The sequence below is a fragment of the Elephas maximus genome, chromosome 18 (genome assembly GCF_024166365.1).
Source record: "Elephas maximus indicus isolate mEleMax1 chromosome 18, mEleMax1 primary haplotype, whole genome shotgun sequence".
NCBI lineage: Eukaryota > Metazoa > Chordata > Mammalia > Proboscidea > Elephantidae > Elephas > Elephas maximus.
Genome location: NC_064836.1, coordinates 68,271,304 through 68,284,623, shown reverse-complemented (window position 1 = coordinate 68,284,623; position 13,320 = coordinate 68,271,304). Strand labels below are relative to the sequence as shown.

Genomic DNA, 13,320 nt, shown 5'->3' with positions numbered 1-13,320 from the left:
AAATTGTAGCGGATTTCACTTTGACACAATTTGTGACTGTAGGACCTTAATTCACTCCTAAGAGAGCCTAGTAGTTTAGATTTTGTAGCAGATTTTAGCAGTGTCTTAGTCATCTAGTGCTGCTATAACAGAAATACCACAAGTGGATGGCTTTAACAAAGAGAAGTTTATTCTCTCACAATTCAGTAAGCTAGAAGTCTGAATCCTGGGTGCTGGGACCAGGGAAAACCTTTTCTCTTTCCCAGCTCTGGAGGAAGGTCCTTGTCATCAGTCTTCTCTTGGTCTGGGAGTACCTTATCAAAGGAACCTCAGGTACAAAGACACCCTCTGCTCCTGCTGCTGCTTTCTTGGTGGTATGAGGGCCCCTGCCTCTCTGCTCACTTATCTCTTTTATATCTCAAAAGAGATTGGCTTAAGACACCATCTAATCTTGTAGACCTTATCAATATAATTGCTGCTAATCCATCGTATTACACCACAGTGATAGAATTTACAATATACAGGAAAATCACATAAAATGTTGGACGATCACACAATACTGAGAATCATGGCCCAGCTAAGTTGACAGATATTTTTGGGAGAGACAATTCAATCCACGACAAACAGAATCCCTTCTTCAAGAAATTATTTAGCCATTTATACATTATTTGACTTAAAAATCATCACAATTGAATGATTTAATATTTGATATACAATGTAGCCATTTTCCATTTTCCCAGTATCCTAGACTTTGAAAAAAGTTTACCTAATAAAAATCAATTTGTCACAGGAGGTATTTGTTTCAGAACATTATGATGTTTTCTGTTCTTCATAATTCTTTTCATGACATTTGCTACTTCCTTATTTCTTAGACTATAAATAAAAGGGTTTAATAAAGGAATTACTAAAGTATAAAAAATAGCAACTGGTATATCTTTATACCCTTCTTTAACTGAACTTGGCCGAATGTACATGAAGAGAAGAGAACCATAAAACATTGAGACAGAGAGAAAGTGAGATGCACAAGTAGATAAAGCTTTGCCTCTTCCCTCTTTGGATTTCATTTTGAAAACTGTGAAGAGGATGCAAAGATAAGAGATTAGGACTACGGTAATAGTAAAGATTTGAATTGACCCTGAAAAGATATGGATCATCAATTCATTGATATAAGGGTTGATACAGGAAAGTCTGTATAATGGAAGAACATCACAAAAAATGTGATTGATTTGATGAGATCCACAAAAGGTTAACCTTAATAGAAGTACTACATGAATCATGGAATGCAGGTTCCCAGCTATGTAGGACCCTATGATCATCTGAATGCAGAGTTTCTTCGACATCATGGTGTGGTACTGCAGTGGACGACATATTGCCACGTAGCGATCATAGGCCATTGCTGCCAGGAGAAAGCAGTCTGCAGTTTCAGCAAGGCAGAGAAAATAAAATTGTGCCATGCATTCATAGAGGGAAATCATTCTGTCCTCAGAAAAGAAGTTCTCTAACATCTTGGGGGTAATGGCACAGGAACAGCAGGAATCCATCAGAGCCAGGTTGCCCAGAAAGATGTACATGGGTGTGTGGAGACGGCGCTCCAGGAAAATCAACGCCACCAAACCAAGATTCCCCACCATGGTGATCAGATAAATAGTAAAGAATACCACAAACAGAAGGATCTTCAGACCTGGTTTGTCCGTAAATCCTGTGAGCATAAACTCAGTTGCCAAAGAGTAATTGTCCTCGGTCATCTCTACTTTCTGTGTTGAGATAGAAATCATGGAGAGATAAGATTCTAATTTAGACTATTTCTAGTTTTCCCTTTGAATTGCTCTTGGACAACAGGGAGTAGAACCAATCCTCCAAGCTTCCCCTGCTGTCTCTGAAGTACAGACAAACATACTTACAGGGAGTCTTAGTTTCCCTAAAGTGTCATCTTATATGACCTCAAGTGCTGATGCTCCAGATTCAAAAGAATATTTTCATAATTTCAAAGAAATGCTTGCAGTGAAAAGGTTTTTGTATATAAACTTATACAAAGATAGGGGACAAATACAGGGTACTCTAGATTTACTGCTCTCAAATAATTCAATGTCAATTTTGTATTGACAATCTTAAAGTGCACTTGAAATCAATTTTTCTGCATATGTATTTTTTCATTTAGCAAACATTTTTTTTTATATCCTATCCTAGTGGTTTGGTGTTTTTTTTTTTTTTTTTTTTTGGTCTTTCCTAGTGGCAGCTGGTAACTGAAAGGTCAGCAGTTCAAATCCACCAGGCACCCCTTGGAAACCCTGTGGAGCAGTCCTATTCTGTACTATAGGGTTGCTACGAGTCAGAATTGACTTGATGGCAATGGTTTTTTTGTGGTTACCCTAGTGGAGTGAAAATTTAAAAATTACAAAGTATTGGTGTTTTAAATTTATAATTTAGAAAGTACACAAAGGTCACTAATTATTAAGGAGGGAACTATTTAAAGAAAATTAAATTGGAAAGCTAGAGACAGAAAAATGCATTGATTTCCTTAATAAGTTAATTGGTGTATGTCATCTTTATATTTCTATCAACGCATTCTGCTATGATGGAGCAAATTTTCTGAGACTAGCTGTAAATAAAATATTAATATTTTCCCTCTTTATCTGAGTACTTTCCATTTCTAGCATTAAGGGTCTCCTGTTATTCTAATCTTATGAGATTTGCAGGTCATATGCTAATAATTATGACCATATTATAAGAATTGATAACTATCCTCCCTAGTTTGTTCCATAGAGACTTCTACCATTTATCAGATAGAAGCTCCCCGTTGTTTCATTACTTATTTAAGGTCACATTCTCCTGATGATTGCCAGATCTATTTATCTTAGTTGAAGTTCAGCAGCCATTACTTCATGACGTTGTCAAATACAACACAGATACCAAGAAGGCTTTAATATTTGTTGTCTCTAAGATAATTTCAAATTCTTTAGGACAATATTTAAAATTCTCTGTAATTTGATCCACATCCATCCTTATTTCCCACATATACCACTCTGTCCACCCATTGTTCAACTCCCTCATTCCCATCCCCAGTGCCAACTTACTCATTTCCATGAACACTGACCCTGCTCATGCTATAATTTTTAACAAATCATAATTCTAAATGTAGATATTAAATAAAACCATCTAATGATTCAGCTAAATCAGAAATAACTTTAAATTCACATTATTACTGCAAACATAGCAACGATTGTGAGAATGGCACAGCACCAGGCAGTGTTTTGTTCTGTTGTAAATAGTGTCGCTATGATTCAGAACTGACTCGACGGCACCTAACAACAACAAACTTGACTTATTTTGTAGAATTACTTTGTGACTTTACCTGTCTCTTTTGAAATTGTACCTTATAATCAGACAAAGTCAGGATGAATTGCAGTATTGTGTCTTATCCTAGCTCCTCACAGTATTCAATTTACAGAAAAACTAGAAAGATAACTAATCAGTTGAAATCTAAGAACAATGAAGGTAAGAAATTTTGAGAAATAAATATTTATGGATGTCAATATCAAAAGTAAAAATAAATCAGAATATTTCTCTTACTTGGATGTCTCTGAGAAGGAGAATAGCTTGTTACTTCCCTTGTGGTGTTAGGACAAATAGAATTTCTGAATATAAATCTTGGTCTCTAAAACATTTGGGATTGAAAAAATGAAAATCTTGGAGACTACTAATAGGTCAGTGATGATAATGAGAGTGCAAAGTTTGTTTTCCATCTAATCCTAAAGGGATTTTCTTGAATTGACATCATTGTATTTCTGTGTGGAGATTCTGTCCTCAAAACACAGAAACAATATGGCATTCATTAAAGATGCTTTGTAAAATACTGTGGTTAAAGCAAAAGGCCTCACCAAACTGAGGATAATCACCTAGCTGGCTCTTATGTAACTGATCTAATTTCTAAATCCTGTTTGCCGTTCTGTGCGTAAAATGTAAAAGGGGCAGAAAAAAGCCTCAGACTGTATTGACCACTTATTGGAAGAAGCAGGTCTAATTTGGCTTATGAAAAATAAACAGGATTTGGTGAAGAAAAGATGAAAAGGTGTGGTGAGTTCAGCCAAGGTCCCTGACTTCTTCACTCTGTGAATTGAATCCATCCACGTGTCCTTCAAGCCTTCACTGGAAAAACTTTGATATTACTCTTTACTTACCTAGTGCTGTTATAACAGAAATACCACGAGAGGATGGCTTTAACACACAGAAATTAATTTTCTCACTGTTTAGGAGGCAAGAATTAAAAATTCAGAGTGTTGGCTCTAGGGGAAGGCTTTCTCTCTCTGTTGGCTCTGGAGGAAGGTTCTTGACTCTTCTAGCTTCTGCTCCTGGGCATTTTTCTTCTTGCATCTCTGCTTCTCTCCTTTGCTTGCTTAATCTCTTTCATATCTCAAGAAACATTAACACAAGATACATGCTAGGCTTATCCAGCCTCATTAACATAACAAACACAACCCATTCCCAAATCAGATTTTAACCACAGGCATAGAGGTTAGGACATACAATACATATTTTGGGGGATCATGATTCGATCCATAATATTCCACCTTTTGGCTCCTCAAAATTCTTGTATTTACCACATGCAAACCACATCCATTGTGTCACATCATCCCAAAAGTCTCAAATGAACTCCAAGTCTAAAATCTCATCTTCTAAAGCATTTAAATCAAGTATGTGTGAGACTGAAGAAGTATCCCATCCTGAGGCAAAATTTCTTTTCATCTGTTAACTTGTGAAGTCTAGACTACAAATTATCTGTTTCTGAAGTACACTGATACAACAGGCACAAAGTAGACATTGCCTTTGCAAATGAGAGAAATTGAAGGAAAAGAAGGGATAATGGGCATCAAGAAAGTCCACTACCCAGCAGAACAACTAACATTAGCTGTCAAGTCTTGAAATGAATCATGTCTTCTCTGAGACCACCTGAGCAATGGCCCTGCCCTCCACACTCTGGGTATTGGCCATTCTGGGTGAAGATCGCTGGGCCCTGGATTTCACCCATGCGCACAAGGTGCGCTGGTAGGGCAATTCTTCTTAGCTCTGGGTGGTGTTATTATCCTAGTCCATCCGAGAGGCAACTACACCCCTCATTCTCCTGCTCCTCTGCTTTCAGTGGCAGCCACATCCCCTGACACACCTTAAAGGCACCCCAGATTCTGAAAACGAACTAGCAAAGATCCAACTCTTTGAAACCTTGGAGGCTCTTGTGCACCCTTTGAGAACCAGGAGACTGTGGCCCCACCCTTTGAAACTAAGAAGGCCTTGCTTCCCATGTGCCTTCCAAAAATTCTGCTGATCTCCGTGCTGCTCCAGGGATGGTCCTATTCTTTCTTGGACGTAAACAGTTATAGCTCCTTTAGTCTTTTTCCTGTCTGTAGAATGCCAAAGGGCAGACAGCTTGTTTTCATTTTGTTCAGGCTCTGTCTTCCTCACTGTAAGTTGATGGGTTTTCTGCTGCTGCAGTTGGTTAGATCTGTCGGTCACAGGTTTACTCTCCTTAAGAAAAGATTGAGTCACCAAGTCCTTGGTGAATGTTTTAGGGCACGTGTCCTTAGTTTGTACAACAGAATTTTCAAAATTTTTAAGTTATGGTTTCATTTTGCACAGTTCATTTTTTCTTACTTTTTAAAAATTTTTTATTGTGCTTTAAGTGAAAGTTTACAAATCAAGTCAGTCTCTCATGCAAAAACTGATACACACCTTGCTACATACTCCCAATTGCTCTTCCCCTAATGAGACAGCCCATTCCCTCCCTCCACTCTCCCTTTTTGTGTCCATTTTGCCAGCTTCTAACCCACTCTACTCTCTCTTCTCCCCTCCAGGCAGGAGATGCCAACATAGACTCAAGTGTCCACCTGATCCACGAAGCTCACTCTGCTCCAACATCCCTCTCCAATGCATTGTTCAGTCCAATCCCTGTCTGAAGAGTCAGCTTTTGGAATGGTTCCTGTCCTGGGCCAACAGAAGGTCTGTGGGTGAAGATCACCAGGGTCCTTCCAGTCTCAGTGAGACCATTAACTCTGGCCTTTTTGTGAGAATTTGGGGCCTGCATCCTACTGCTCCCCTGCTCCCTTAGAGGTTCTCTGTTATGTTCCCTATCAGGGCAGTCATTGCTTATGGCTGGGCACCATCTAGTTCTTCTGCTGTCAGGCTGATGTAGTCTTGGTTTATGTGGTCCTTTCTGTCTCTTGGGCTCATAAATAACTTGTGTCCTTGGTGTTCTTCATTCACCTTTGCTCCAGGTGGGTTGAGACCAATTGATGCATCTTAGATGGCCATTTGCCAGTGTTTAAGACAAAATAAGCATCTCTTCAAAGTGGGATTCAGAATGTTTTCTTAATAGATTTTATTATGCCAATTGACTTAGATGTCCCTGAAACCATGGTCCCCAAATCCCCACCCCTGCTACGCTGGCCTTTGAAGCATTGAGTTTATTCAGGAACCTTCTTTGCTTTTGGTTTAGTCCAGTTGTGCTGACCTCGCCTGTATTGCGTGCTGTCTTTCCCATCACCTAAAGTAGTTCTTACCTACTATCTAATTAGTGAATACTGCTCTCCTACCCTCCCTCCCTTCCCCCTCTCGTAACCATCAAAGAATATTTTCTTCTCTGATTAAACTATTTCTCGAGTTCTTATAATAGTTGTCTTATACAATATTTGTCCTTCTGCAACTGACTAATTTCACTCAGCATAATGCCTTCTAGGTTTCTCTATGTTATGAAATGTTTCACAGGTTCATCACTGTTCTTTATTGATGCATGGTATTCCATTCTGTGAATATGCCCTAATTTCTTTATCCATTCATCCATTGATGGGCACCGTGGTTGCTTCCATGTTTTTGCTATTGTAAACAGTGCTGCATTGAACATGGGTGTGCATATATCTGTTTGTGTAAAGGCTCTTATTTCTCTAGGATGTATTCCAAGGAGTGGGATTGCTGGATCATACAGTAGTTCTATTTCTAACTTTTTAAGGAAGAGCCAAATCCATTTCCAAAGTGGTTGTACCATTTTACATTCCCACCAGCAGTGTATAAGTGTTCCAATCTCTCCACAGCCTCTTCAGCATTTCTTGTTTTGTGTTTTTTGGATTAACACTAGCCTTGTTGGAGTGAGATGGAATCTTATTGTAGTTTTGATTTGCATTTCTTGAACGGCTAATGATCGTGAGCATTTCCTCAAGTATCTGTTAGCTACTTGAATGTTTTCTTTAGTGAAGTGTCTATTCAAATCTTTTGCCCATTTTTTAATTGGGTTATTTGTCTTTTTGTAGATGAGTTTTTGCAGTATCATGTAGAATTTAGAGATCAGGTGCCGATTGAAATTATCATAGCTAAAAGCTTTTTCTCAGTCTGTAGGTAAACTCTACTCTTTTGGTGAAGTCTTTGGATGAACATAGGTGTTTGACTTCTAGGAGCTCCCAGTTATCTAGTTTTTCTTCTGCGCTGTTAGTAATGTTTTGTGTACTGTTTATGCCATGTATTAGGGCTCCTAATGTGGTCCCTATTTTTTCTTCCATGATCTTTATCGTTTTAGTCTTTATGTTTAGGTCTTTGATCCATTTTCAGCTCGTTTTTGTGCATGGAGTGAGATATGGGCCTTGTTTCATTTTTTTTTTGCAGATGTATATCCAGTTATACCAGCATCATTTGTTAAAAAGAGTGTCTTTTCCCCATTTAACTATTTCGGTGACTTTGTCAAATATCAGCTGCTCATATGTGGATGGTTTTATGTCTGGATTCTCAATTCTGTTTCATTGGTCTATGTATCTGTTGTTGTACCACCACCAGGCTGTTTTGACTACTGTGGTGGTATAATAGATTGTAAAATCAGGTAGAGTAAGGCCTTCCGCTTTGTTCTTCTTTTTCAGCAATGCTTTACTTATCCAGGGGCTCTTTCCCTTCCATATGAAGTTGGTGATTTGTTTCTCCATCTCATTAAAAAATGTCGCTAGAATTTGGATTAGAATTGCATTAAATCTATAGATCACTTCTGGTAGAATAGACATTTTTATAACGTTAATTCTTCCTATCCACGAGCAAGGTGCATTTTTCCATTTATGTAGGTCTCTTCTGGTTTCTTGCAGAAGGGTTTTGTAGTTTTCTTTGTATAAGTCTTTTACATCTCTGGTAAGATTTATTCCTAAGTATTTTATCTCCTTGGGGGCTACTGTAAATGGTATTGATTTGGTGGTTTCCTCTTTGATGTTCTTTTTGTTGGCGTAGAGGAATCCAACTGATTTTTGTATGTTTATCTTGTATCCTGATACTCTGCTGAACTCTTCTATTAGTTTCAGTAGGTTTCTTGAGGATTCCTTAGGGTTTTCTGTGTATAAGATCATGTCATCTGCAAATGGAGATTACTTCTTCCTTGCCAATCTGGATGCCTTTTATTTCTTTATCTAGCCTAAATGCTCTGGCTAGGACCTCCAGCAGAATGTTGAATAAGAGTGGTGATAAAGGGCATCCATGTCTGGTTCCCGTTCTCAAGGGGAATGCTTTCAGGTTCTTTCCATTTAGGATGATTTTGGCTATTGGGTATGTATAAATGCCCTTTATTATGTGGAGGAATTTTCCTTCCATTCCTATTTTGCTGAGAGTTTTTATCATGAATGGGTGTTGAACTTTGTCAAATGCCTTTTCTGCATCAATTGATAAAACCATGTGATTCTTGCCTTTTGTTCTATTTATATGATGGATTACATTAATTGTTCTTCTAATGTTGAACCATCCCTGCATACCTGGTATGAATCCCACTTGGTCACGGTGAATTATTTTTTTGGTATGTTGTTGAATTCTATTGGCTAGAATTTTGCTGAGGATTTTTGCATCTAAGGCCATGAGCAATATAGGTCTGTAATTTTCTTTTTTTGTGGTGTCTTTAGCTGGTTTTGGTATCAGGGATATGCTGGCTTCATAGAATGAGTTTGGGACTATTTTGTCCTTTTCTATGCTCTGAAATACCTTTAGTAGTAGTGGTGTTTACTCTTCTCTGAAAGTTTGGTACAACTCTGCAGTGAAGCCCTCTGGGCCAGGGCTTTTTTTTTGCTGGGAGTATTTTGATTACCTTTTCAATCTCTTCTTTTGTTATAGGTCTGTTTAGATGTTCTACCTCTGTTTCTGTTAGTTTAGGTAGGTAGTGTATTTCTAGGAATTCTTTCATTTTTCATTTCTTCTAGGTTTTCAAATTTGTTAGAGTACAATTGTTCATAGTAATCTGATATGCTTCTTTTAATTTCAATTGGGTTGGTTGTAATATCGCCCATCTCATTTCTTATTCACGTTATTTGCTTCCTCTCCTGTTTTTCTTTTGCCAATTTGGCCAATCATTTAAAAATTTTGTTGGTTTTTTCAAAGAACCAGCTTTTGGTTCTGTTAATTCTTTCAATTGTTTTTCTCTTTTCTATTTCATTTAGTTCTGCTCTAGTTTTTATTATTTGTTTTCTTCTGGTACCTGAGGGTTTCTTTTGTTGCTCTCTTTCTATTTGTTCAAGTTGTAGGGATAATTCTTTGATTTTGGCCCTTTCTTCTTTTTGTATGTGTGCATTTATTGATATAAATTGACCTCTAAGTGCTGCTTTTGCTGTGTCCCAAAAGTTCTGATAGGAAGTGTTTTCATTGTCATTGGATTCTACGAATTTCTTTATACCATACTTAATGTCTTCTATAACCCAGTTGTTTTTGAGCAGGGTGTGGTTCAGTTTCCAAGTGTTTGATCTCTTTTCCCTGCTTTTCTGTTGTTGATTTCCACTTTCATGGCTTTATGGTCAGAGAAGATGCTTTGTAATATTTCAGTGTTTTAGATTCTGCTAGGGATTGTTTTATGACCTAATGTGTGGTCTATTCTAGAGAATGTTCCATGTGCACTAGAAAAGAAAGCATACATGGTTGTTGTTGGGTGGGGTGTTCTGTATATGTCTATGAGGTCAAGTTGGTTGATTGTGGCATTTGGATCTTCCAGGTCTTTATCGAGCTTCTTTCTGGATATCCTGTCCTTCACCGAAAGTGTTGTGTTGAAGTCTCTTACTATTATTGTGGAGCTATCTCACTTTTCAATGCTGATAGAGTTTTTTTTATGTATCTTGCAGCCCTGTCATTGGGTGCTTAAATATTTAATATGGTCATATCCTTTGGTATATTGTCCCTTTAATCATTATATAGTGTCCTTCCTTACCCTTTATGATGGATTTAACTTTAAAGTCTATTTTGTCAGAAATTAATATTGCCACTCCTGCCCTTTTTTGATTGTTTGCTTGATATATTTTTTCCATCCTTTGAGTTTTAGTTTGTTTCTCTAAGTAAGGTGTGTCTCTTATAGGCAGCATATCTATGGATTTTGTTTTTTAACCCATTCTGCCACTCTCTGTCTCTTTATTGATGCATTTAGTCCATTTACATTCAGCATAATTATGTATAGGTATGAATTTAGTGCTGTCATTTTGATGTCCTTTTTTTGTGTGTTGTTGACAGTTTTTGTTTCCTACTTAATTTTAGGTGCTGAGCAGATTATCTTTATGTATTGTCCTTTCCTCATATTCATTGTTGTTGATTTTTTTTCTGCTGAGTCTCTATTTTTTTCTTGTATTTTATATTGATGTGTAGGATAGTTTGCCTCCTTTGTGGTTACCTTATTATTTACCCCTATTTTTCTAAATTTAAAACTTTTATTTCTTTGTATCACCTTATCTTCCTCTGCATCTGGAAGAGCTATGACTACATTTCTTAGTCCCTCTTTATTTTTTTTAATGTTGTCTTCATTTAGTTAACAACATCACTGTTACCCTGTTTTAAGCTTTTTTTTTTTTTAATCTTGATTTATTTTTGTGATTTCCCTTTCTAGGTTGACTTCTGATTGCTTTGCCCAGTGTTTTAGTCTTGATTTGATACCTGATATTATTTTGATTTTCTAACCAAAGAACTCTGTTTGCTATTTCTTGTAGTTTTGGTTTGGTTTTTACAAATTCTCTAAACTTCTGTTTATCTGGAAATGTCCTAATTTCACCTTCATATTTAAGAGACAATTTTGCTGGATATATGATTCTTGCCTGGCATTTTTTTTTCCTTCAATTTTTTAAACGTGTCATCCAATTGCCTTCTTGCCTGCATGGTTTGTGCTGAGTAGTCCGAGGTTATTCTTACTGACTCTCCTTTGTGGGTGACTTTTTGTTTATCCCTAGCTACTCCTAAAATTCTCTCTTTATCTTTGATTTTGGCAGGTTTGATTATAATATGTCTTGGTGACTTTCTTTTAAAATCTACCTTATGTGGAGTTCGATGAGCATCTTGGATAGATGTCTTCTCATCTTTCACAGTATCAGAGAAGTTTTCTGCCAATAAATCTTCAACAATTTCCTATTATCCCTCCCTGTTCTGGTACTCCAATCACTCATAGGTTATTTCTATTGATAGAGTGCCATATGATTCTTGAGGTTTCTTCATTTTTTAAAATTCTTTTGTCTGATTTTTCTTCAAATACATTAGTGCCAAGTGCTTCTGAACCATCTCCTCCTTCCCCTGCCCTCTGTTCATTTTCTAAGCTTGCTTTTGATGCTCAGAGCTCCTAGCTTTTCATAAATATACTTGTTTCACTTGTTTTTTAGGGTCTTTGTTGTGAAGATGGCTCACCGGAAAGATCTGTCTGTTCCTCCATCTTGGCTCCCCACAGTTCATTTTTAAATCCATCTTTTTCCTCTCACATTTTACTATAAGTGGCAAGAAGGATCCACATGACCCTTTTAAGATCTTGCCTAGAAATCTCCTCAGCTAGATAGCCAAGTTTATCACTTACAAATTCTACCTTCCACCAAACATTTGAACATAATTCAGACAAGTTCTTTGCCACTGATAAAAAGCTTTGCCCTTCCTATTTGTCCAATCACATGTTCATCATTTTCTTTTAAATCCTCACCAAAAGCACAGTTAATATCCCTATTTCTAACAATATTCTGTTGCTGGCACCATATGTGTTCTCACAGACCATAGAGGCTCTCTCTATAGCTTACCTCACTTCCTTCTGAGCCTTCACTAGAATTGTCTTTGACATCCATAGTTCTACCAACAGTTTCTTCAAGGCAATCTAATGTTTTACTATTAGGAAACTTAAACTTCTTCCAGTCTCTGCCATTATCCAATTCCAAAACTACTTCCACCTTTTAGGTATCTGTTAGAACAGCACTCCTCTCTTCCAGTACCACATTCTTAGTTATCTAGGGCTTGTTTAATCTTGCTTATATCTCTAAAGAGATTGACTCATGATACACCCTATACTCATTCCATCACCTTAACATAACAAAGACAACCCATTCCCAAATGGGATTATAACCACAGGCATAAAGGTTAAGATTTACAACACAAATTTTTTTTGGGGGGGGTCACAATTAAATCCAAAACAATTATTTAGTCCAAATGAATTACTGAACTTGTGTTTATTTCTGTTCACCATAGCTGCTCTTTATCTTCATTACCTTGTTTCCATTTTTGTTGTTGTTGTACCACTAATCATGCCTCAACATATCATATGTTTATTAGTTTGCACGTGTGTAATCCATCATCCCCACTCTACCACCACCATTAGCATATAGATTAAAGAGAGGAGGAAATGCCTCTGCTTTTTTCATTATTATGGTCCCAACAACTTCACAGTGTCTGGAACTTTGGAGTGCTCAATAAATACTTGTTCAATAAATGAAGAAAAAGATACTCTCATGCTCAAGAATTTTTTATTTTTCAAGCCAAATCCATTTTCTGTGTTTTGGTATTTCAGGTACTGCATACTCTCCGTGGGTCTTATCTGTCCCCTCTCTTTCTTCCTTTCAGCTCAAGGCTCTTGACCTCTTGTTTTCTTCCTTTCAGCACATCACTTTACTCTTTCTCTGTGAACTTGGTTCAATTTGACTCAATGATCTTGCTCATAACATTTCCTCATTTGAAACACCTACTCCTCAGTCTTTCCACCCCAATTCTTCTCATCCTTGAGTTCTTCTGATCTCCTCCAAGAGGACTTTCTCAGGTCCTTTAAATCAAATTGAGTTTTCCCCTTCCTGACCTACATGGTACTTACTTGCCCTCATAACACATTTGACACCTAATTAAGTGTAACTTATATATCCTTCTAACTTTATGTCTTGACTAAATATCCTTAAGTCAGGGACCATGTTACATATCTTTTAAGTTCCTTACAGAACACTAACCTCGAGCTTCACTACAAACTTACTTGTAAAAATTTGAGTTTTCTTTAACCTTTATTAAGTACTTATATAGGGCATTGGATAAGACAATAGGCATGAAGGGGCACAAGATGTGGACCAAGTGGGAATAAGA

The 13,320-nt window shown here is 37.1% G+C and overlaps 1 protein-coding gene across 1 annotated transcript; it reads right to left on the bottom strand.

Annotated features, from left to right (window-relative positions):
• Positions 1 to 755: 755 nt before the first annotated feature.
• On the bottom strand, positions 756 to 1,724 carry LOC126061358 (olfactory receptor 5K3-like). Its single transcript, XM_049857866.1, has one exon. The coding sequence runs from the start codon at positions 1,722 to 1,724 to the stop codon at positions 756 to 758; it is 969 nt and encodes a 322-aa protein (XP_049713823.1).
• Positions 1,725 to 13,320: the final 11,596 nt, after the last annotated feature.

Coding starts and splice junctions, on each gene's coding strand:
- LOC126061358 (XM_049857866.1), bottom strand. CDS start 1,724: ATGACCGAGGACAATTACTCTTTGGCAACTGAGTTTATGCTCACAGGA.